The sequence below is a fragment of the Thamnophis sirtalis genome, unplaced genomic scaffold (genome assembly GCF_051295495.1).
Source record: "Thamnophis sirtalis isolate CommonGarterSnake01/CBP01778 unplaced genomic scaffold, rThaSir2_p1.2 scaffold_1, whole genome shotgun sequence".
NCBI classification, from domain to species: Eukaryota; Metazoa; Chordata; class Lepidosauria; order Squamata; family Natricidae; genus Thamnophis; species Thamnophis sirtalis.
The window spans coordinates 23,205,769-23,227,452 of NW_028261381.1; the positions used below are offsets into that span (position 1 = coordinate 23,205,769).

Consider the following 21,684-nt stretch of genomic DNA (forward strand, 5'->3'; position numbering starts at 1 on the left):
TGTTAGTTAAACTGGGAAATTGAAAAAATCATACTGGGGGAAGAAAATAGAAATCTATTGCCAAAAGAAACTGTGTGGCTGAAGCTCACAAAAACCTAAGAGTGAGTTTATGTTTTATGTTAGTTGTAATACAGGTAGTCCTCAATTTACGACCACAATTGAGGCCAAATTTCTGCTGCTAAGTGAGACAGCTGTTAAGTAATTTTTTCTCCATTTTAGGACTTTCCTGCCACAGTAGTTAAGTGAAGCATTGCAATTGTTAAGTTAGTAAAATGGTTGTTCAATGAATCTAGCTGCCCCATTGAGTTTGCTTGTCAGAAGGTTGCAAAAGGTGACCGCATGACCCTGGGACATGACAACTGTCATAAATAGGAGTCAGTTGTCAACCGTCTAAATTTTGATCATTTGACCATGGGGATGTTGCTATGGTCATAAGTGTGAAAAACTATCGCAAGTCCCTTTTTTTCAATGGTGTTGTTAAGTTTGAACGGTCACTAAACAACCTGTTGTATGTCGAGGACTACCTGAAGTAGTTTGCTCTCATGATCAATTCACTCATGATAAAACACAAACATGATGTCATTGCAACATTCAGTACAGCTACTCACTCAGAGAGATGACACTAAAAAACGAATAGGATAGGAAAGGATACGATAGGATGGGATAGAATTCCTTATTGGCCAAGTGTGGTTGGACACACAAGGAATTTGCCTTTGGTGCTCTCAGTGTACATAAAGAAAAACAAAATACATTCATCAAGAATCATAAGATACAACACTTAAGTGATAGTCATAGGTTACTAATAAGCAATCAAAAACTTCTAAAAACCTCTAGACCACATAGTTTCTGCCATTTTTTTTTTAGTATTTTATTAAGGATTTATATGCCGCCCTTTTCCCTGAGGGGACTCAGGGCGGCTTACAACAATGAAGGGAAGGGAGTGCAAGACAAGACTTGAAAAAAAGAATCGTGATTAAAAGAAATTAAACCATAAAAATACAACATTCACTCAACATTCGGGCGGGGTGAGAAATAATCCTATCCCCAGGCCTGACGGGATAGCCAGATCTTGAGGGCTGTGCGGAAGGCCTGGACTGTGGTGAGGGTACGGATCTCCACGGGGAGGTTGTTCCATAATGTCGGAGCTGCAACAGAGAAGGCTCTCCTCCGCGTAGTCGCCAGTCGGCACTGACTGGCGGATGGAATTCGGAGGAGGCCTACTCTGTGCGATCTGATGGGACGCAGGGAGGTGATTGGCAGGAGGCGGTCTCTCAAATAGTCAGATCCACTACCATGGAGCGCTTTATAGGTAGTAAGTAAGACCTTGAAGTGCACCCGACGATCCACAGGTAGCCAGCGCAGCTCACGGAGGATTGGTGTAATATGGGCGAACCGTGGTGCGCCCATAATCACTCGCGCGGCCGCGTTCTGGACTAGCTGAAGTCGCCGGATGCTCTTCAAGGGCAGCCCCATGTAGAGCACATTGCAGTATTCCAGCCTAGAGATCACAAGGGCTCGAGTGACTGTTGTGAGAGCCTCCCGATTCAGGTAGGGCCGCAACTGGCGCACCAGGCGAACCTGGGCAAATGCCCCCCTGGTCACAGCCGACAAGTGGTGGTCAAAACTCAGCTGTGGGTCCAGGAGGACTCCCAAGTTGCGGACCCTGTCTGAGGGGAACAGATTTTGCCCCCCCAGCCTGATCGATGGAACGTCAGCCAAATTTTTGGGAGGAAAACACAACAGCCACTCGGTCTTTTCCGGGTTGAGTACCAGTTTGTTAGCTCTCATCCAGTCTTTAACAGCCTCAAGGCCCCGGTTCATCACGTCTACCGCTTCATTGAGTTGGCACGGGGCGGACAGATACAACTGCGTATCGTCCGCATATTGATGGTACTTAATCCCGTGCCTCCGAATGATCTCGCCCAGCGGTTTCATGTATATGTTAAATAGCAGGGGGGACAGAACCGAGCCCTGCGGCACCCCACAGGTTAGGGGCCTCGGGGACGATCTCTCCCTCCCCACTAACACCGACTGCGACCTGTCTGAGAGGTAGGAGGAGAACCACCGTAAAACAGTGCCGCCCACCCCCACCTCCCGCAGTCGTCGCAGAAGGATACCATGGTCGATGGTATCGAAAGCCGCTGAGAGGTCGAGGAGAACCAGGATGGACGCATAGCCTCCATCTCTGGCTCTCCAGAGATCATCGGTCAATGCGACCAAAGCGGTTTCAGTGCTGTAACCGGGCCTGAAGCCAGACTGGAAGGGGTCAAGATAGTTAGCTTCCTCCAAGGTACGCTGAAGCTGTAAGGCCACCACCTTCTCAACAACCTTCCCCAGAGAGGGGAGGTTGGAGACTGGACGATAGTTGTTAAGAATTGCTGGATCCAAGGACGGTTTCTTCAGGAGGGGCCTCACCACCGCCGCCTTAAGCGCGGTGGGGAGGTGTCCCTCCCGAAGAGAGGCGGTAACAACCGCCTGGATCCAGCCTCGTGTCACCTCTCTGCTGTTGGCAGTCAGCCAGGAGGGACACGGGTCCAGTATACAGGTGGAGGAACTCACAGCTCGCATAGCCTTGTCCACATCCCCAGAGGCAACATCCTGAAACTCAACCCAGAGATGGTCTACCAAGTTGTTCCCCTGTGTCCCGGCTGGATCTGCGGGGGTGGAGTCCAGTTCCGATCGAAACCGAGCAATTTTGTCCGCCAAGAACTGACTATATTCCTCAGCCTTACCCTGCAGGGGGTTCCCCGTCTCCCTCCTATTTAGGAGGGAGCGGGTTATCCTGAACAGGGCGGCTGGGCGAGACTCGGCGGACGCTACCAAGGAGGCAATATGTGATCTTTTGGCGGTTCTCAATGCCCAAATATACTCCTTGGTGCAAGCTGTCAACAGTGCTCGGTTCGATGCGGACCTATCGGACCTCCACAGGTGCTCTAGGCGTCTCCTCCGGCGCTTTATCTCACGGAGCTCCTCGGTAAACCAAGGGGGTCTCCGCGAGCCGCTGACCCGGAGGGGCCGTAGTGGCGCAATTCGGTCCAGAGACTCTGATGCCGCCGAGTGCCAGGCCGCAGCAATAGTCTCCGCCGAACTGTGGGCGAGAGCATCTGGAATGACCCCAAGCTCCGTCTGGAACCTAACAGGGTCCATCAGTCGCCTGGGGCGGAACCACCTGGTCGGTTCCTCCTCCCCACGGTGGGGGTTTGGCCTCCGGAAGTCTAGCCTCAGTAGGTAGTGGTCTGACCACGACAGGGGAATGGTCTCATTTCCCCTCAGACCAAGATCATAACTCCACTGCTCCGAGAGGAATACGAGGTCGAGTGTATGTCCCGCCAAGTGGGTAGGGCCTCGAATTGCCTGGGTCAGGCCCATGGCTGTCATGGAAGCCATGAACTCCTGCGCTCCATCAGAGTGTTCACCGAGCGAAGGCAGATTGAAGTCCCCCAGAACCATTAGTCTAGGGAACTCAATTGCTAGCTCGGCTATTGACTCGAGGAGCGCAGGGAGGGCCGCTGTAACGCAGTTGGGAGGCAGGTACGTTAGCAGCAAACCCGCTTGACCCTTGAGGTCCAACTTCACTAGCAGGGACTCACACCCGGCAAGCTCCGGGGCAGGGATCCTACGAGGAGCTAAAGACTCCCGGACTACAATAGCCACACCGCCACCCCTTCCCTGAGCTCTCGGCTGATGAAGCACCTGAAACCCGTCTGGGCACAGCTCTACGAGGGGGACTCCTCCCTCCGTGCCCAGCCATGTTTCAGTAATACATGCCAGGTCTGCCCTCTCGTCTACAATCAAGTCCCGGACGAGGGGAGCCTTATGAATAACAGACCTGGCATTTAGCGACAGCAGCCTGAGACCAGGGTCCTGATCGCTCACGCCATCTGACCTTGGAGTGGGACTCATAGGGCCGGAAGGAGGGAACTCTGCGATATAGCGAACCCTCCTTCCCCGATAATGGCCAGCCCTAAAGTCCCCGCCATATCTGCCTCTCCCTGTTATGACCGCAATGCTCCGACTCTCTCCCGTGGGCATAATTCCCCCAACCACCCCAATGGCCCCCGCTTGCCCCGCCAGGTCCTCCGAATCAGGCATACTCAGACACTCACACAGACAGTCCCCACAATATAATTAAAAACACAAAAAGAATACAGCAATATAGTACTAAAAGTGGGTCTTTCATACTAACTCATTCAATCCTACACACTCAACATACCCGTTTAAAAATTGCGCAACACAGAATTTAAAATTATGAGTTCCAGGAGAGCCAGCCTCCCTTCCTCCAGTTCCAGAAAATTTCGAGGCCAAAGTCCAAGAACCGTATTCTATAAATAGTTGTAAATGTAGATGGAGGGGGGGCAAAGCACAGGCCCCAGGTATCAGCCAGCCAGCTTTGCAGTCTCACACCCTCCACGTCCAGATAAAGCGTGGAATAGTAAACAATAACGGTCCATAGGAAGTAAAACAGTAGTATGCAGGGGGGTATCTTATCTTCCCCCTCTCCTGAAGTCCTGGAGCGGCCAGAGTCTATATGTCCAAAGTTTATAAATAACTGGAACCAGTTAGAAGGGGGAAAGGGGGGGTGCCAGCTTCGTGTCCAGTTTGTAAAACGCCAAGTTCCTGTCCCTGAAACTGCCATCCTCTATCACTTCTTTCCCCAAACCAAATGCACCATAAGTGTATGTATCATAAGATATCAAGGTGTTAAACAGATGGTCATTGTTCACATTAGATGTTCCAAAGTAGCAATGGTAGCAAGTGGTGGGGAAGAGCAGTTGTTTCGGGCCAATGTCGGTGGTCACAGGCCAGGCAGTAAAGCTCGAATTAAATAAGAACAGATAGGCAGGCAAGCATGGCTCCGCAATAGCAGGGCAGACAGGAAAAGAACGAGTTGTCCAAGCCACGGGAGGGATAAAAGGAGAGGCTCCACGGTGAGGGAAGTAGGCACTAAAATACAGGATAGAGGAGGGGCCATGGATAGAGGAGGGGCCATAGAGGAGGATAGAGGAGGGGCCATGGATAAATAAATGCAAGAAACCTCAACATGCAAAGGCTTGGGAGAAATGATATTTAATATTTTTAGCATTCAAAAACAACCGCTTATTCAGGATAAATGAATCAAAGTTATTTTCTGCACACTCACCCGGAGTATCCTATTAAAATCTTCTTTATCTACTCTCAAGAAGTGGCAGTTCTCTTCCCGTAAAACGATGGAAGCTGCTCTGGGAGCATCATTCACTAATGCTAACTTGCCAAAATCATCACCTTCATGTAGAGTACACACCACACCCTAAAGAAGACAACAGAAATAGCAACGAAAATACATTCACAAGGAAAAATACCATAATTTTCATCTTACTCTATTGACACTTCATATACACACAATGGATTTCTACCCCGAATACTATAACAAATGGATCTGGCATAAAATCAACAGCCAATATACTGGCAGGGAACAAAGCATGGCAGCTGGTCATTAAGAATACTGGAAAGAAAGGGACAAAATAATAATAATATGGAGTTTATCCTCTGAAACTGGGTTCAGAAATAAATGCCAAGTTTGCATTTTGTCTTTCTTTGTAAAGTTTGGCTCTCTGTCCTTATAAAATACAATAACAGAGTTGGAAGGGACCTTGGAGGTCTTCTAGTTATCCTCAAGATTGAGTAGAAACTCAAAAGCCCAATTGATAAATCACATATTTCAGAAAATATATTTCACTTTCAGTTCCTTTGGCCCATTTAAAAAGACTTGCAATCAGAATAGTTTATAATCGACAAGCAATAGCGTACAATTGTATGATGTGATTACAAATATTTTATTTTTCTAAATGGAAATGGAATATTGTCTCCATTGAACATATGAAATAATAGGCCATATAGATGGGATTTAAAACCCAACACATCTAAAATACGCCTGCTTGCCCTTCCCTGACCCAAATCAGTGCTCTTTCTTCTGGCTAGCATGGACTCCCAAGGGGTCATTTACACAATTTGATGCTCGTTATTTTAGCTGGGGATGCCAGAAGGTGATTCAAATATGTGCATGCGCTCCACCAATTCAAGTAAAATTTCTCATGTCTATATCCAGGGCCCATTTATGGGACAGGTTATGGGAGATGGGGTGAGCAGGGTCTACTTGTGCAAAAATGGAAGAATCACAGGTATTGTGGAAGACACAGCAACTGCAAACCCAGACTTTGTATTCATATCACATTAGTTATTCATTCATCTATTTCTATTCATATATAGTTTAAAGGGCAATTTTCAGTAAAATTTAGAAACTCCCTTTTTCTTTTTCTGGAATCAGGATCTATAAGTTGCACCCAATGGTAATGAAGCCAAGTGACACTAGAAGTTCATTTTAGAACACAATTTTCACTGGCTTCCTCATATCCACTGTAGCCTTGAAGGATTCACAAAAACAATATAGGACCATGATGGTGAACCTATGGCGTACGTGCCAGAGGTGGCACGCAGTGCCCTCTCTGATAGCACATGAGCCATCACCCCAGTTCAGTTCTGATCTGCTGCGCATGCGTGTGCACCTTCTGCCAGCCAGCTGGCGTTCAAGTCTCTGCCACACAGAGGGACAGCTGGGCAGCATGCGCAAAGGGCAGGGTGTGCATGGGGAAGTCATATGTGCATGCGCATGGCACGTGTGTGTGTGGGTTACACATGCATATGTGGGGGTGGGGTGCTGGGAGGATCACACACGCATGCGCTGGGGGGGCACATTGCATTTTGGGGGTTCGTGCGCTTTGGGCACTCAGTCCAGAAAAGGTTAGCCATCACTGATATAGGACATTAGGGGAGGAATTGGTGAAAACCCTGTGACGTTTTTAGTACAAACCAAATTGATTTTTCCATCAATGACCCCAATGGACTTAGCCTATTGCTTCCACAACAGAAAAGAGACAGCTTTTCTGTTGTGGAAGCAGCACACCTACACATATGTAGAAAATAAAATAAGATTAAGAAATTGTACAAGACAATACCTTTCCATAAATTACTACGTTGACTGAACCCTTCAGAATAATATACCAAGACGTCCCCTCTTCTCCCTGATTAAATACTGCAAAAGAAAGAAAAAGTAGTTAGAGCAACGCAACTTTTAATTGTCCAAGATCTTGCAAATCCTACACTAAAAACTATTGGATTATTGACATTAATGTGACTGGATGCACCTGAAGCAAAAGTGCCAAAATGCATCTCATTGTTCCTGTAGAAGAGATGTAGAGTGCTTAAGACCAGTCATGCTATTTTGCTATTGCTAGTAAATCTACAGCTATCTTTTTTCACTCATTAGCAAAAATGCAATGAGAGTAAATCAAATAACTGACAACTTCCTGCCTCTTCATGATGCCCAGAATCAGCTGGCTTGAAGCAATTATCTCTTTCTCCACTGGCCTGGTTTTGGCTTTTTTAATGTAACTATCTTGCAAAAGGCAATCATTTAAAATTTTAGAATCAAAAGTCCAATGTGTACTTGTATGTGAAGTATATGAAAGGAAGCTTCTGTTGCTGCTTTTAACAATTACAGTAGAACTAAAATCCCACCTAAAGCTCAACTGAATAAGTTGCAAATTGAGACTGCAGAGTCCTGAGACTGAAAGCAAACAAAATCTATTTGACTATGAGTAAAATCACATTTTAATGTTTTTACACATGGCAAAATTTATTGCAAGAAAACCAGCAGAGTTTATTTAGCAACATTAGAATTGTAGCATTATAGCAATTATTATTTTTCCCCTTTATAATAATTATTATTCTTATCCATGAACAGTTGTCAGAATTAATTTTGGCTGGTTTTCTTCTTCATGATTCAAGCCCTACCCAAGGGCTTGGAAATCTGATGATCTAATTATTCATGATGTGCCCAGCAGTGCTAGTGTTTGTAGCTGAACCGATGTATTCCAAATTTAGGCAATCTGAATTCTAAGTCCTCGTGCAATGGTACTTAAGGCTCAAATGAAAGATTGGTACCCCTTTGACAACTTCTTCCATGTTTTTGCAATCTCTATTTGTAAATCACAATATTTTGCAATCTTTTATAATTCCTCATCTTCTATGTTACTATCTCTTGGAATGGCTACATAAGTGCATAAACTACAAACTACAATGTGTATAAGCGCATCAGTGTGCCTACTGTTCCTGTCCTACTGTCCCCATTTATTTGTATTCATTTCTTTCATTCATGTCCATGTTTATATTTATACCTGCTATCCTGTACATGTTTGACAAACTAATAAAGACAAATGCAAATACAAATAACCCAAACACGGTTCTTTGCAATGGGGTCTGGTGGTCATTGAGTAGTCAGAATTTCAGATCCCATTAAAGTTTTGCTTTGTCATTTTCAACAATTTTATCTGCGATTTTATATTTCTACTAATGGTTGTTGGTTTTTTTTACAATAAACCATTACTTTTTCATCCCTCCCAATGCAATATGGGATGAAGATGGGAGGTTCTTAAATATGACAAAATAAATAAAAATTGTATTTGATCCTGCCTTTCTATGGTAATCCGTCTATGGGGTGTTTTTTTTACATGATTACCAGTTTCATTTTCAGTTCAGGATAACTGACATTCTCTAGCCAAAATGGGTAGAGTATTGGGTATTTTTTTGTTGTTGTTGTTATTTTGCCTTGATGGCTTTGTATGTAGCACATGTTCTACGAGGCAGCACAAAGAATTCCTTCTGTATATTCCTTTTGCCATATTCTGACAACATTGTCATTGTCATTAACACTAATCAACTTTGGCTTCACATGATAATCAATTCAACTGACTCCAGATTCCACAACTATATTCTGCTATAACAAATTATCTGTCAAATTTATTTTGAGAGATCATTGGAGCTTACGGCCAAATAAGTAGAATTACAAAATGTATAAAGTTATGAAAATTAGATATTACACTCCAATCCTCTTAGGGCTAATCATTGCCTAGATTAAAATCCAAATTTCAGTTTCTCCAATTTCCTCCTAATAAAAATAGTCCAGTACATTTTGTGCATTTACATTCTGGGGCTTTTCAAATTGCACAGAAAATACAATTTGTTCAACTGCAGATAAGCCTAAAACTATCATTAAAAAAAGCTTTACTTACAAACTGTCCCTGCTTTGGGATGTGATTCAAACACCAGAAAGCCTGATAGTTCTCGTTTTACCTTGAAGAAATATACATAAGTATTACATATAAATTTTTGATATCCTTGAACTGCATGGCTATCCGTAAACTCAAATGGGGAAGGGAGTGGGAAGAGAGGAAAGGAAGGAAGGAAGGAAGGAAGGAAGGAAGGAAGGAAGGAAGGAAGGAAGGAAGGGGAAGGGAAGAAGCACCAAAATATTTCAAAAGATGTTAGGCAAAACTCTCATGTCTCCTGAAATTGGCAAAAGAGAGTCTTAAATTCATGATGTAAAGCTCTTCTCACAGACAAGGCTAGAATTGCATGACAAGGAAATACATTCATTCATATAATCCATAATATGTGCCACTGTATTCACATGCTACACCAAACTCTATTTCATTGAGTGCTGCATCAGGGTTGTGTTTGACCTGGGGGGGGGGGCGGGCGAGTGGGCATGGCCAGCTTGAAGTCACTTGTTTGAGGGCGCCTGTAGTGGCCCCAAGCGCTCTGCCAGAGAAAATGACTCCTGAACTCCCAAACTCCGTTTTTGCCTGCGACCCTCTGCTGATGAAAACGGAGCTTGGGAGGGCCCCCGGGCCTTGAGTTTGACACCCATGTGCTAGACAATCCTTCTTTATTGTTTAGAGGTTATGGCAGCCATACCATAATTGACAGGTTGACAAGCTTTGAGCCAGTGGGAGAGCGAGAACAAAACCTATATCCAGTTATATTTCAAATAATTCATGTTCTTTTACAATGCTGTCTCCTAAGAAGACAAGCCTTGAGCTATACTTTCTCACTCTTCCTGAAGAAAGCGGTATGTTTTACATTCTCTGCATTCCTGCTATCTTGTCTAATGTTTCCCACAAGTGAGACTGTAGTATACCATACCTGCTACCAACAGGACTCTGACATTTCACTATATTTATTGTGGACTGAAGGAGAAAAAATTATACAGAATGCACAAGGGTCTGAAAAAAAATCCCAGATTGACTGTTTGATGGTAGTAATCTATGACAATTCATCAGTACCATCATATATTAGAACAGCAGACATAATCACTTGCACTGATGAAAAATACAAGAGCACAAAATATATTCACATTCAACGAGTATTATGAACGCCTGTGTTCTCACAGTCTTTTCTCCCATGTGGGAAAGAGCAGTGGAATGATTGAGCCTATTACTTGTTTCTTCCCTGTCCAAAACAGCCATGGAATATCTGTATGTATTGGCCAACAATGTTGGGCGGAACAAGATGAGCATGTATGTATCTTGCTTTAGGGAGGAAGTTCCCTCCTGAAAGATATTTTCTATAAGCGGAACTGCTGAGTCTAAGTAGAAGTCTTAACGATTAAATCCATCTGAAACAAGAGCCTTCAACAGCCTGGAACTGGACCAGAGAATGAGCAAGCCTGTAGCTCTAATGCTTATCATTTCCCCCCAGAGATTTCGATATAATGAACAGTAACCCTTTCCAAATCTTCATTTCCATTCATCTATATGGAGTTCACACTTTTACGGCCATCTTAAAGAAGTAGAAGGCAGAGGAAATATTGGGATGTTACTATACGCAGCCCATACTTATAAATAGCTAGTCACTAATCAGCCTTAGACTACCTGCCTGCCTGTCTACCTTAAGTTAATGAAATATTTTTAAAACTCACTGTTGTTGAAAGATGAGATAAAGCTTTAATGTGCAAAAGTTCTTCGTAAATAATTTCGAGATCATCCACAGTTCTCTGGCCAGGTCTATTATAAAAGATAAATACACACTCATTACGTTACATTATAAATGGTTTGATTTTCAGTCATATTGGTGGCTCAAGAAATTATATAAACGATCTCAACTCAAAGTGCTACCATAGACAATATTCTGCAATCTACCGTAGCAATAGCAATAGCAGTTAGACTTATATACCGCTTCATAGGGCTTTCAGCCCTCTCTAAGCGGTTTACAGAGTCAGCATATTGCCCCCAACAACAATCCGGGTCCTCATTTTACCCACCTCGGAAGGATGGAAGGCTGAGTCAACCCTGAGCCGGTGAGATTTGAACAGCCGAACTGCAGAACTGCAGTCAGCTGAAGTAGCCTGCAGTGCTGCATTTAACCACTGAGCCACCTCGGCTCTTATACCGTAGTACTAACAGGGGGACTTCCTTTGGGCCTTGTCAATTAACAGAGACCCAGGCGGTCTCTGTCACTCTCCCAATCCCTTTGGAACCATCTCCCCCCACCAAGTGCTGTAGCCCCCCACATGCCCAGCTTCAAACAATTTAAAAAAAAACCTTGTTTTTCCCTAAGCCTTGGGACAGGATGGTTCTGATTAACCTCTTTTAATTGGGCCCAAGTATGTTGAATGTTTTTCCCTAAGACAACTGTTCCTTTCAACTTTGGGAAGCTGCACAGGATCCTTTTGGAGCTGGGCTGCCTAGGAATTTCATACATAAATACATAAAGTCTGCAAGTGTGATTATTCGGGGTTTCACAGCACACCTGATTTCTATACTTGCCTCATGCAGCATATATATGTTTCATTTACTATTAGAACCGATGCATAGTCATATGGCAAACAGTAGAAACAGGCACAAACAATGTAGATAGAACATATGGCTTCCCTCCTTTGATCTTCCCTGATGTTTCCTATCCTTCTAACTGGATCTGGGAGTCCCCTAACTTTTCAAAGTAAATTCCAGGAGTTCATGGAAGCAATTCCAGCTGCAGAAAAACTAAATGGATTCCACTTATTTTGTTTCCCTGAAAATAAGACTTCCCTGGATAATAAGCCCAATCAGGCTTTTGAGCGCATGCACTAAAATAAGCCCTCCTCCGAATGTAAGCCCTCCCCAAAAATATTGCAACACAACAGCAGCCATGAGGTGACCACGCTCGCCGCTTCCTGCACATAAAAAATAATAAGACCTCCCTGAAAATAAGGCCAAGCGCTTATTTTGGGGATAAAAAGAAAATAAGACCCTGTCTTATTTTCGGGAAAACACAGTAGTATTTATCTATTTGTACTTTTTAACCTCCAGAATACAGTAAAATAATAAGTTAATGTATTTTAACTTGTTAATGTGCCATTTCTCCCCCCTTTTCTATAGACATTTTATGACATCTATCGTGAATAATTGTTTTTAATTAAATTGAATTTATTTGAAATTCATTAATTTATTTCAGTATATGGAACTGATCAATAATACTTCATCTGACTGGGTAGCAACCCTAACAATAAGTAAAGCATTATTTTCGTGAGCCAAATAGGAGCAGACTGAGTATCTATCAGATGTGAGTTAGCCAAGAAAAAATACTTCCCACTATCACTATAGTTCTCAAAGCTACTCTGACAGCCTTTGCTCATAAAGTAGTCTTACATCTTCCAATTTTGAAAGAGATGCAGGAGTGCATTCATCCTATGGACATAGGAAAAGAATGTCTTTTCTTGAGAAAAAAAAAATCTAGAAAAAAATCTTGGAGATCTTTCAGCCTAATATGAACCAGACCCAATCTTGCTTCACGTCATATCCAAATAAGATTGTCCAGGTCCAGCAACTTGCTAAGGCAGAAAAGATCTCTAAGGAATGCTGAGACTGTATGCTAAGCTAGGGAAAAAAATCTGAGAAGAAGGCAACGACAAACCTCTTCCAGGGAACTGCATAGCCGTGATAACAAAGTCACTAGGAAGAAAGCAAAGGTTGCAGGAGACTAAAAATGTTCATCTGCTAAATTAAATTCCAATTCAATCCGATAATAAGCAACACTTTCTTTTGTACAGTCACAAAATAAATGTGTAAAAACTGCTTTGCCTTCCAAACCACAAATTCTAAGTTATGTTTAGGGCTAAAAAGAGTTCATTATATACAATATACACACAATATACATGTGAGGCATATCTCACTTGATGATGTGACATTCAGGGATATACTTGGGAAGAATAATTCCTTAGATACGAAGCCATTTGAATAATTTTGGACTATTCATTTCAGTCTTTTCTGGGCAGGCCGGAGGGCTTTCGAAATATCCAGCCCCATGGAAACTGTGACTGTTGTGTATTTTAAAGTGTTGTTTTGTTTATTTATCCCCTTCCCTTGTTTATTGTAAGCCGCCCGGAGTCCTTCGGGAGTGGGCGGCATACAAGACCAATAAACTCAAACTCAAACTCAAATGTCCAGCCATGCAGGAAGAAAGAACCAAGTAGGGAAGTAGCCTTGAATTGTTGTGCAGGTACAAGAGATCCAGGACTGACCTTCCCCTCCCTCCCCCAAGCTCCCTGGAACCTTATCTATCTTTCCCAAGGAAAGGCTAGCAGTCCTGGGGAAAATCCTGTACTATAGGCAGTAGTAAGTATTTAGGTTGAACTCTGTACACGTGGATCTGGTTGCTTGCCCTGACAACCTTAGGAAGATGGCCGAACCATTTCTGAAAAACGTTGCCAAGAAAACAGCACAGACCTGTGTATGTAATATGTAATCACTAGGAATCGGGGTTGACTCAAAGGATGTAACACGCCCATACACAATCAGGCTTCACACCAGACATAGCTTACAAATATGGTGAAACTGTATTCAGAACAGAGTTCTCTGAGCTGAGCAGCTTTTCCTGGACACAGAATTAAAAACGTTCCTTCCTTCATACGCCGCTTGCCATAGATTTATTTATTTGAGAATCACAGATGATAATGTTTGGAGACAGTAGGGCTGCTCTCTAAAATTCAGGAGTTACTTGTTGCACGCCCTCTATCTCTCCACACAGTTCTCTTGAAATAGCCATCTTGACATTCGTACAATGGACACCCCCTCCCCCAAATAATCTGAATCAGATCCATAACTCTCACATAAGTGTGTGTCAATGGGAAGGGGAAGTGAAGACATGACGTCAAGATATCATCATGCAAAAGCCATGGGTTATGTATTTGCATCAGGCTTTGGGATGTAATTATGAAATGGCAACATACTGTATGTGTGATGACATCACCACGTGTGTGCTGTTCTTCTGGCATACTGTGTGTTTGGCATGAATGTCACTGTTCAGAATGACTATTCGTAATTTAAGAACAAACAAACCACTACAGATACGGTGACATTTTAGCTTGGCTCTTAGAAAATCAAAAGGGTAGCAAACGAGGTAGAAGCCATCATCATACAACAACTGCATGTTTCAATAACACTTTCAAATTAAATGCCTTATTTGATTTATACGTCTAACAGGTTCCAGTGAACCAACATTTTTGCTAAACAGCTAAATCAAATACATATTAAAAAAAAAATTAAAATCCATTTTGGTTGTCACTTCTGAATCGCACCATAATTTTTAAAACAGAAGTCACATCTTTCAAACAGGTTTTCAGTGCATGTAACAGATTTGTATTTCTTAATACATACATCATTAGAACCAGGCAACTTTGTTTGTAGCACTTTTTTTTTTTAAAAAAAGCTAATTTTATATTTAGAGCAATGTATGTTTTTTAATAAAAAGGAGGGGCCACCCCTACTAATAGCAACCGGAGTCTGCCAATTTTCTCCTTCCCGTTTTTATTCTATTTTTTTTTAACACTGCAGACATCCTTTCATCATTTGACAGTTAAAATGTTGCAGTGTAATAAATAAAGAATTTTTAAAGTTCCCTGTCAAAACAAGTGACACATTTTGCAAGTGAGTTTCAAATTGAAAACAATAGAAAGCACCTTTTAAAGCAGCAGCGCCATTATACAATCAAATGCTCAAAAGTAATCTTTTCAGCATTTTTTTTAAAAATGAAAAAAAATACATTATTTCTTTTCTTGGTAATTATATGAATTTTGCAACCTCTTGAAGAATTGCAAGTCAAAGGCAGCAGCTGTGGCAATTTACAAGCAGAGGGTATTTTTTCAAATCAACCCAGAGCCAATATCCTACACTTCCTGCGAACTTTAATAATAGGATCATGATAAGTGGGATAATAAATATGTATCTTGGACTACTCCACAGACTGAAAATCACTGCTAACTTGATGGAAAACTTTTTGCACCTGGAATGTTAGTATTCAATACAGATTAGACTAGACTCTTTCTGCCTAAAAAAAAAAAAAATTATCCAGAGAATATTTTATACAGCAGAAATTTTCATCACATTACTATAGGGCATGTTAAAAGGTACAGTGTAATTATAGATTCTTGGCAACTAAGCTCATGAAAATACCTGATTTAATTTAGGTGTTTTGCTTTAGTCTATCAAAGAAATCATATCTGAATTATCATTTCAATCAGGTTTTTGTGCACTGGTTCTTATAGTTAAATACCAAAACTGAACATGCCCTGCCAAGCACACATACAGGTGAAAGATTTAAATCAGGATCTCAAAATCAATAATCTATTAACCATCTTACGGCTTCCTAAGAATCATCCTCATATGAGCATCCGGTCCAATCTGAGCAAGCAGGAGGATGGTGTCTTGTAGCTCTTCGTCACATTCCTTCTTTTCCTCCTCAGTTGGCATCACTGGGGCATCTTCATGCTCATCGTCCAAAAATCGATAAAATAAATATTTGTCCTGGAAGTACTGCTCCTGGTCCACTAAAAGCAGCAATAGGATATAAAAGATTGATGGTAGAAGGCTTTATTATCTTCAACACCATTAAATGATACAGATCTGCAGTTCTCAGCAGGCAAGGCAGGGCTCTTTATGGAAGTCCAGCCAGTTGCCAGAAGACTCCTGGACTTCTCATAGATCTCTGCCAACAATGGCTTGCCTGCGCCAGAAGAGAATGTCAGTGCTGGTGATTCAATACATTAACAGACAACATGCTCATTACTTTGTGTTGGATGTCAGTCATGAAATATCTATGACTCTGTCTCGTATCTGACTCTACCACATCTCTACTATGTCAACTTTAAATAACTCTCTTGTACTGCAAGATTTTTCGGAAATGACTAGATTACTGACATGCTATTTGCATGAAAGATCAGTTTTTAGTTTAATCCAAATTTTAAATTCAGCATCCACACCAACCAAATTTCTATTAAAAGTGTTCATGTTTCAAGCAGGATTTACAAACAGGTACATGGCTTCTTCGCTGGAAGTTTTAGAAGAGCCATTTTTGCAATTTAGCACTGTTCACCCAAATGTGCTTTTTTAAAGAGGCAACTGGACTTTCTTGTTTTTCTTTGAAGACATTTTGCTTCTCATCCAAGAATCTTTTTCAGCTTTGGCTCGATCAGTGCTTTTTAAAAATCAAATTTGAGTACGTGAAGGCTCTCTAAGAATATGATCTGATGTAGAAGTGTGTCTGTGGTGGAACCACCAAATGAAGAGGAGGAGGCTCTGCTAGAAGGAGTAAGAAGACACTCCAACTGAAGAGTCCATTTGGAGGAGAAAGCATCTTAAGTCTGACTATTGGTCTCTCTTTAACGTGCTTATCCTCTATCAGAGGTGGGTTCCTACCAGTTCTCACCTATTCGATAGAACCGGTTCGTCAAATCTACCAAACCGGTTAGAAGAGGTTCCACCAGTGGACCCGGAAATCAGGCCACACCTACAGAAGAGGTTCCAAAAAATTTTGAAACCCACCACTGGTCCTTGGATATGATTATTCTACACTATCATGCTCATATTTATAAAACTCAGTTCCTCTCTGAGAGGTAAGGATGACTACTGCGTTTATGGTGCAATCAGAACATTGCGCGTGTTGAAGTTGTTTTAACGCAAACCAAAGATGCCTTTTAAAAAACAAGTTTACATCATATTCTTATGCATGCCAGTGCTGTGTGTGAGGTAATTTAAGGTGGTTCTGACAAGTGTCATCGGCATCTTCATATCCGGTCACATGGGCGGCAAGCCACTCCCATCCGGTTACATGGGTGGCAAGCCACTCCCACAAAGGAGGCCACACCCACAGAGTAGATTCGAACAATTTTTGAAACCCACCACTGTCCTCTATTGACAGTGATTTTTCTAGGAACAAACTGTATCCATGGACACTGGAATAATTATATCTCTCAAGCACCATAATTTAAAGTATAGTTTATTAACTTCAATAGATTTCCATTGTCTCCTGTTAGAATTACTGTACTAAGGAGCATATGTTCTGGATTTCCCAATTCTAAGTTCCTCTTACCATGATTGAGAACACCTTCCTCCAGCAATACTTGCCACATGCCCACAGCCTGAGTCCGTAAATGAACACAGGAACTCTGCTGCATTATCCAGTCTACCAGTTCTGTTCCTACACAGCATTGTCTGAAAGATGGAAACAATATCAGTAGTTTCAAGCACAAAATATTTAGCTAACTTTGTTGTCGCTCCTGTTGTTGATAGATTTATAGACTGACATTTTTTTGAAGAGTGCCAGACAGCTATCTCTGCTCAGAAATGGATAAAACCTACTACAGGTAGTTCCTGACTCAATGAATGTTCAAAAGTTATGATGGACCCTCCCAAACATCTGACAGCTGCCCCACACCCAGGGTCATGTGACTGCATTTCAGGCATTCAACAACCAGCCCACATTTATGGCTTTTTGCAGCATCCACTTGTTACATAATTGCATTATGACATTTCCCCCCAATAGTTTACTTTTGGTTTTTGACAAAAACACCCCCTTAGCCAACAGTGGTTTTGCTTTGGAACCATTGCATTCACTTAAAAACTGCTGCAAAAAAATTCATAAATGTTCGTTACCCAATAACCTGTTTTGTAACCTTCACAATTTATGATTGTAATGCACAGAGTGCATACAGGTCTCAATAAGAGATTTTACATATATGAATTGAGTTCATCCTATACTTAAAGATTTCTGTTTGCCCAACAGAGTAACTACCTGCCACTCAATTCTTCTTCCTATCTCATAGGAAGGTTTCACATAGCTCAATTTCATAGGATTAGACTGTGATTTATTTCCTATTTGGAAAAAAGGCCTTGATTCAGTTTTGCTGAAATGCTGCCTTTGCATGTTTTGTTGAACATGTTTCATATAGTTTGCAACTCATACCACCTGACAGGGTTTTCTTCTGCTGTGCAGATTTCATATCATAATAAACAAAATGTGTTGAGATTTCTGAATCTGGTTGTTACAAGTTTTAAACGTTAATCTTCCATGCACCCACCCACAGAAGTCTGTGGAGGAGACTGTCTTTCAAACTGTCAAATATACATAAATACAAGCAGATAAACACATGGACAATAGATATATGAAGATGCTAGAAACTAATTTGCCTCTCGTTTTTATGAAAGGATGGTGAAAGGATGTTTATTAATTTAGAACATGTACCTCAAATTAAGTCTGTAGTCTTGGGTTTAACCTCTAGGCCTTCTCTTTCCCTTTTTTCAAATGAATGGAAATTTGGGTGATTTGATTATGGCCTTGAGATCAAGAGGCACCCACAAAAAGGTGAACTATTGGTTCTGATTGGGCTTAAAACTGTTGGTTTCAATCTTATCAGCTTCACTCCTTGCACAAGAAGCACTAGAAACATTTAAGACAGGATATTCAATGACTGGGTAGCTTGAAACCAAAAAGATGACCAGTGATTGGCTGGTGTTCTCTCCACTTTGCTGTTAGAATACCAGATGGAACAATGATTGATCAGTGATCTCTATGAGTTCCAGACTCAGAAACATATAGTTAGTTCTTGCTTAACAACTGGACTGGAAACTCTGTTGCTAAGCGATAAACAATCATTATATCCTCTTTTTGCCCCATTTGTTCCCCTTTTCAATTGTTCTTGTCCTTCTTTGCCTATGTGGTAACGCTAGCTGAGAACTTTTGAAGTTGGAAGACAATGAGGATCATGTAAAGACATCGTGGGCTGTTATAACTGTGGGCACTGTGAATGACAAACCAACAGAAAGTTTTGTACAGGCCTCAGCATATGCTTGACTGCAGAGATCCAAGATGTCATGGCCTAACCCCCCAAAGCCCTCCACAGATGAGGACTGGAAAGGCCCCAAACAGACCCTGTGCTGATGATAGGTATCAGCAATCTAAGATCAACAACTGTCTCACCATTCCTGCCCTGGGCCCAATAGACCCTGTCTAGATTGGGAGCCTTCTGAGAATGTTGATTTTTGAAGAAAAGCGAGAAATATATCTATCAACAGAATACGCTTTTATAATTTTAAACAGCAGCAGTTATTCCTTCCTTGCCGAGGGCTGCAGCTGATTTTTTTGTAGGGGTGTGCATAAGCACACCCGCGTGCCTAATGTCCTTGTCCTACTTTCCCCGTTTATTTGTACCCATTTCCTGTGTTCTGATTCATGTTTATTCTTATTCCTGTTATCTTGTACACGAGTGACAAACTAAATAAAATAAAATAAAAACGTACTAAAGATGGGAGCCTAAACAGTGAATGCACCGGAATCTAGGGATGAAGAGCCAAGGTGGCGCAGTGGTTAAATGCAGCACTGCAGGCTACTGCTAGATCAGCAGTTCAGCGGTTCAAATCTCACCGGCTCAGGGTTGACTCAGCCTTCCATCCTTCCGAGGTGGGTAAAATGAGGACCCAGATTGTTGGGGGCAATATGCTGACTCTCTGTAAACCGCTTAGAGAGGCCTGAAAGGCCTATGAAGCGGTATATAAGTCTACTGCTATTGCTATTGCTATAAAAAAGGGAAAGTTATGGCAGTGTAACTGAAGCCCACCCTTTTGTGAATATCACTTCAGTGAAGATTTAAAAAAAGGGTGGAGCTTTGATCACGCTGCCACAACCACTGTTTTGCCTTTTTGACTATTCCCCTGGATACTAGTGAGTGGATTTATCCAAGGAAAAATGTATTTATTTTTATTTTAACTTCATTAAGGTTCTAAAAGTTATTGAGAAGTTCAAGGAGATGCATTAAAAACTTGGGTGAGGGGAACTTCACCTGGCCTTGCTTGGGCAGTAAAATTTTGATTTAAAACCATGTCATATGATACAAATATATTAGAATATCTTGTTAATATTCTAGGCTCTTTTCAGAAAAATGTAACACAAAAAACTGGTTAATATAACTTCTAAGGAAAAACAACTTTTCTATTTATAAACATCCGTTGTCCCAGGAAACTAGAGGTTTTGTTTACTTAATCCAAACCTGACACAGTTTCAAAAGGATTGTGATTCATTGCTATGTATAGGGAAAGTGAGCTTATTTAACAATGCAAATATAATCATCTTGTTTCTCAGACAATAGCCTCATCACATGTAATCTACCATTTCAGTGAGAGAGACAAAGAAAATAAGAATATGTTGACATTGCTGAAATGACATGGCAACCGAAGCCTGTATTTCAATTTATGAAAACATACCCAAGAATTAAAATAAAACCAAATGCTTTCTGCAAGCTTCACTATAGGTAGTCCTTGATTTCTGACCACATTGGGACTGGAACTTCCATTACTAAGCAATGCAATTGTTAAATGAATCATCACGTGACCTCGCGCAATTTTATGATCATTTTTGTTGTGGTTGTTAATCAAATCACATGGTTGTTAAAGCAAATCTAGCTTCCTCCACTGACTTTGTTTGTTGAAAGCCTCCTGGGAAGGTTGCAAAACATGGTCACATGACTTCAGGGACACTTTGATGGCTGTATTGTGAGAGCCAGTCATGTCTTTTCCCAATAAGTTAGAACAATTAATCAGTGGAATAACTTGCCCCCAGAAGTTGTAGGTGTTGGAGGGTTTTAAGAAGAGATTGGACAATCAATTGACTGAAATGGTATAAGGTTTCCTGCATGAACAGGGAGTTGGACTAGATTGACATCCAAGGTCTCTTTCAACTCTGTTATTCCATTACTTTTTAGTGTTGTCATAACTTTAAACAGTCACTAAATGAATTATCATAAATCAAAGATTACCTGTAATCTCTTGGAAAAACAATGAATTTGTTCAGCAGTTTTGATACAGCCATTAATGATCAAATGAAGGTGATCTTTACTTATTTTTAAATTTGGAAAACATTTTAGAGAGAGAATGTGACTGATATGTTGCAAGAGCTTATTAAAAAATGCAGGCATAGAGAATACAACACACAATGCTTGATGACCAGTCACTTCCAGTCTGCTATTCTGATTATATTCACATGTTGAATAAAACAAAATCCAGATTGTGTAAAAAAAAAAAAACTCTGACAATTAATAACTTCTAAAATGTATTTACTCTCCAAAGTTAAAAAAAGAGCCCAAATAATATTTAATTCAGTTTTTGGTGCTCTGAGAAAGTTAGAAGTCATTAGTTTTAGTAGTAGGATAGAAATCTGTTGCCAAAAATAAACTTTTTAGCAAGGCACTGCTGCCACCAGCAGGATCCATAAAAGAATAATGTTACATATGCAGAGTTGCTCAAGTATACAACAGGCAGTAAAAATATTGCCCTTCACATGTTTAATATGTACAATGCATGTGTTTTACATTGTTATCTATATGGAAATATACACAAAATACTGACAATGCAACTCTACATTGCGTCTATTCAAAAGTAACCCCACCAAGTTAAAATGACTCTCCCAATAACAACTTGGGAACTGGTGCCCTCCACATATTGTTAGACATTATTTCCCATTATCTCCAGCCATTAGCAATTCTGGCTGGACATCCTGCCTTGG

The 21,684-nt window shown here is 41.4% G+C and overlaps 1 protein-coding gene across 2 annotated transcripts in view; it reads right to left on the reverse strand.

The window, feature by feature from the left end:
- Positions 1-21,684, reverse strand: part of RAPGEF4 (Rap guanine nucleotide exchange factor 4) — a 190,658-nt gene that overhangs the window by 51,349 nt on the left and 117,625 nt on the right. For both annotated transcript variants that reach the window (XM_087709067.1, XM_087709077.1), the window contains 6 exons: positions 17,221-17,342; positions 15,493-15,679; positions 10,796-10,880; positions 9,108-9,168; positions 6,993-7,069; positions 5,141-5,287 (listed from right to left, as the gene is read on the reverse strand). In XM_087709067.1, coding sequence (XP_087565193.1) covers positions 5,141-5,287; positions 6,993-7,069; positions 9,108-9,168; positions 10,796-10,880; positions 15,493-15,679; positions 17,221-17,342 — 679 coding nt within the window. The remainder of the gene's footprint in view (positions 1-5,140; positions 5,288-6,992; positions 7,070-9,107; positions 9,169-10,795; positions 10,881-15,492; positions 15,680-17,220; positions 17,343-21,684) is intronic.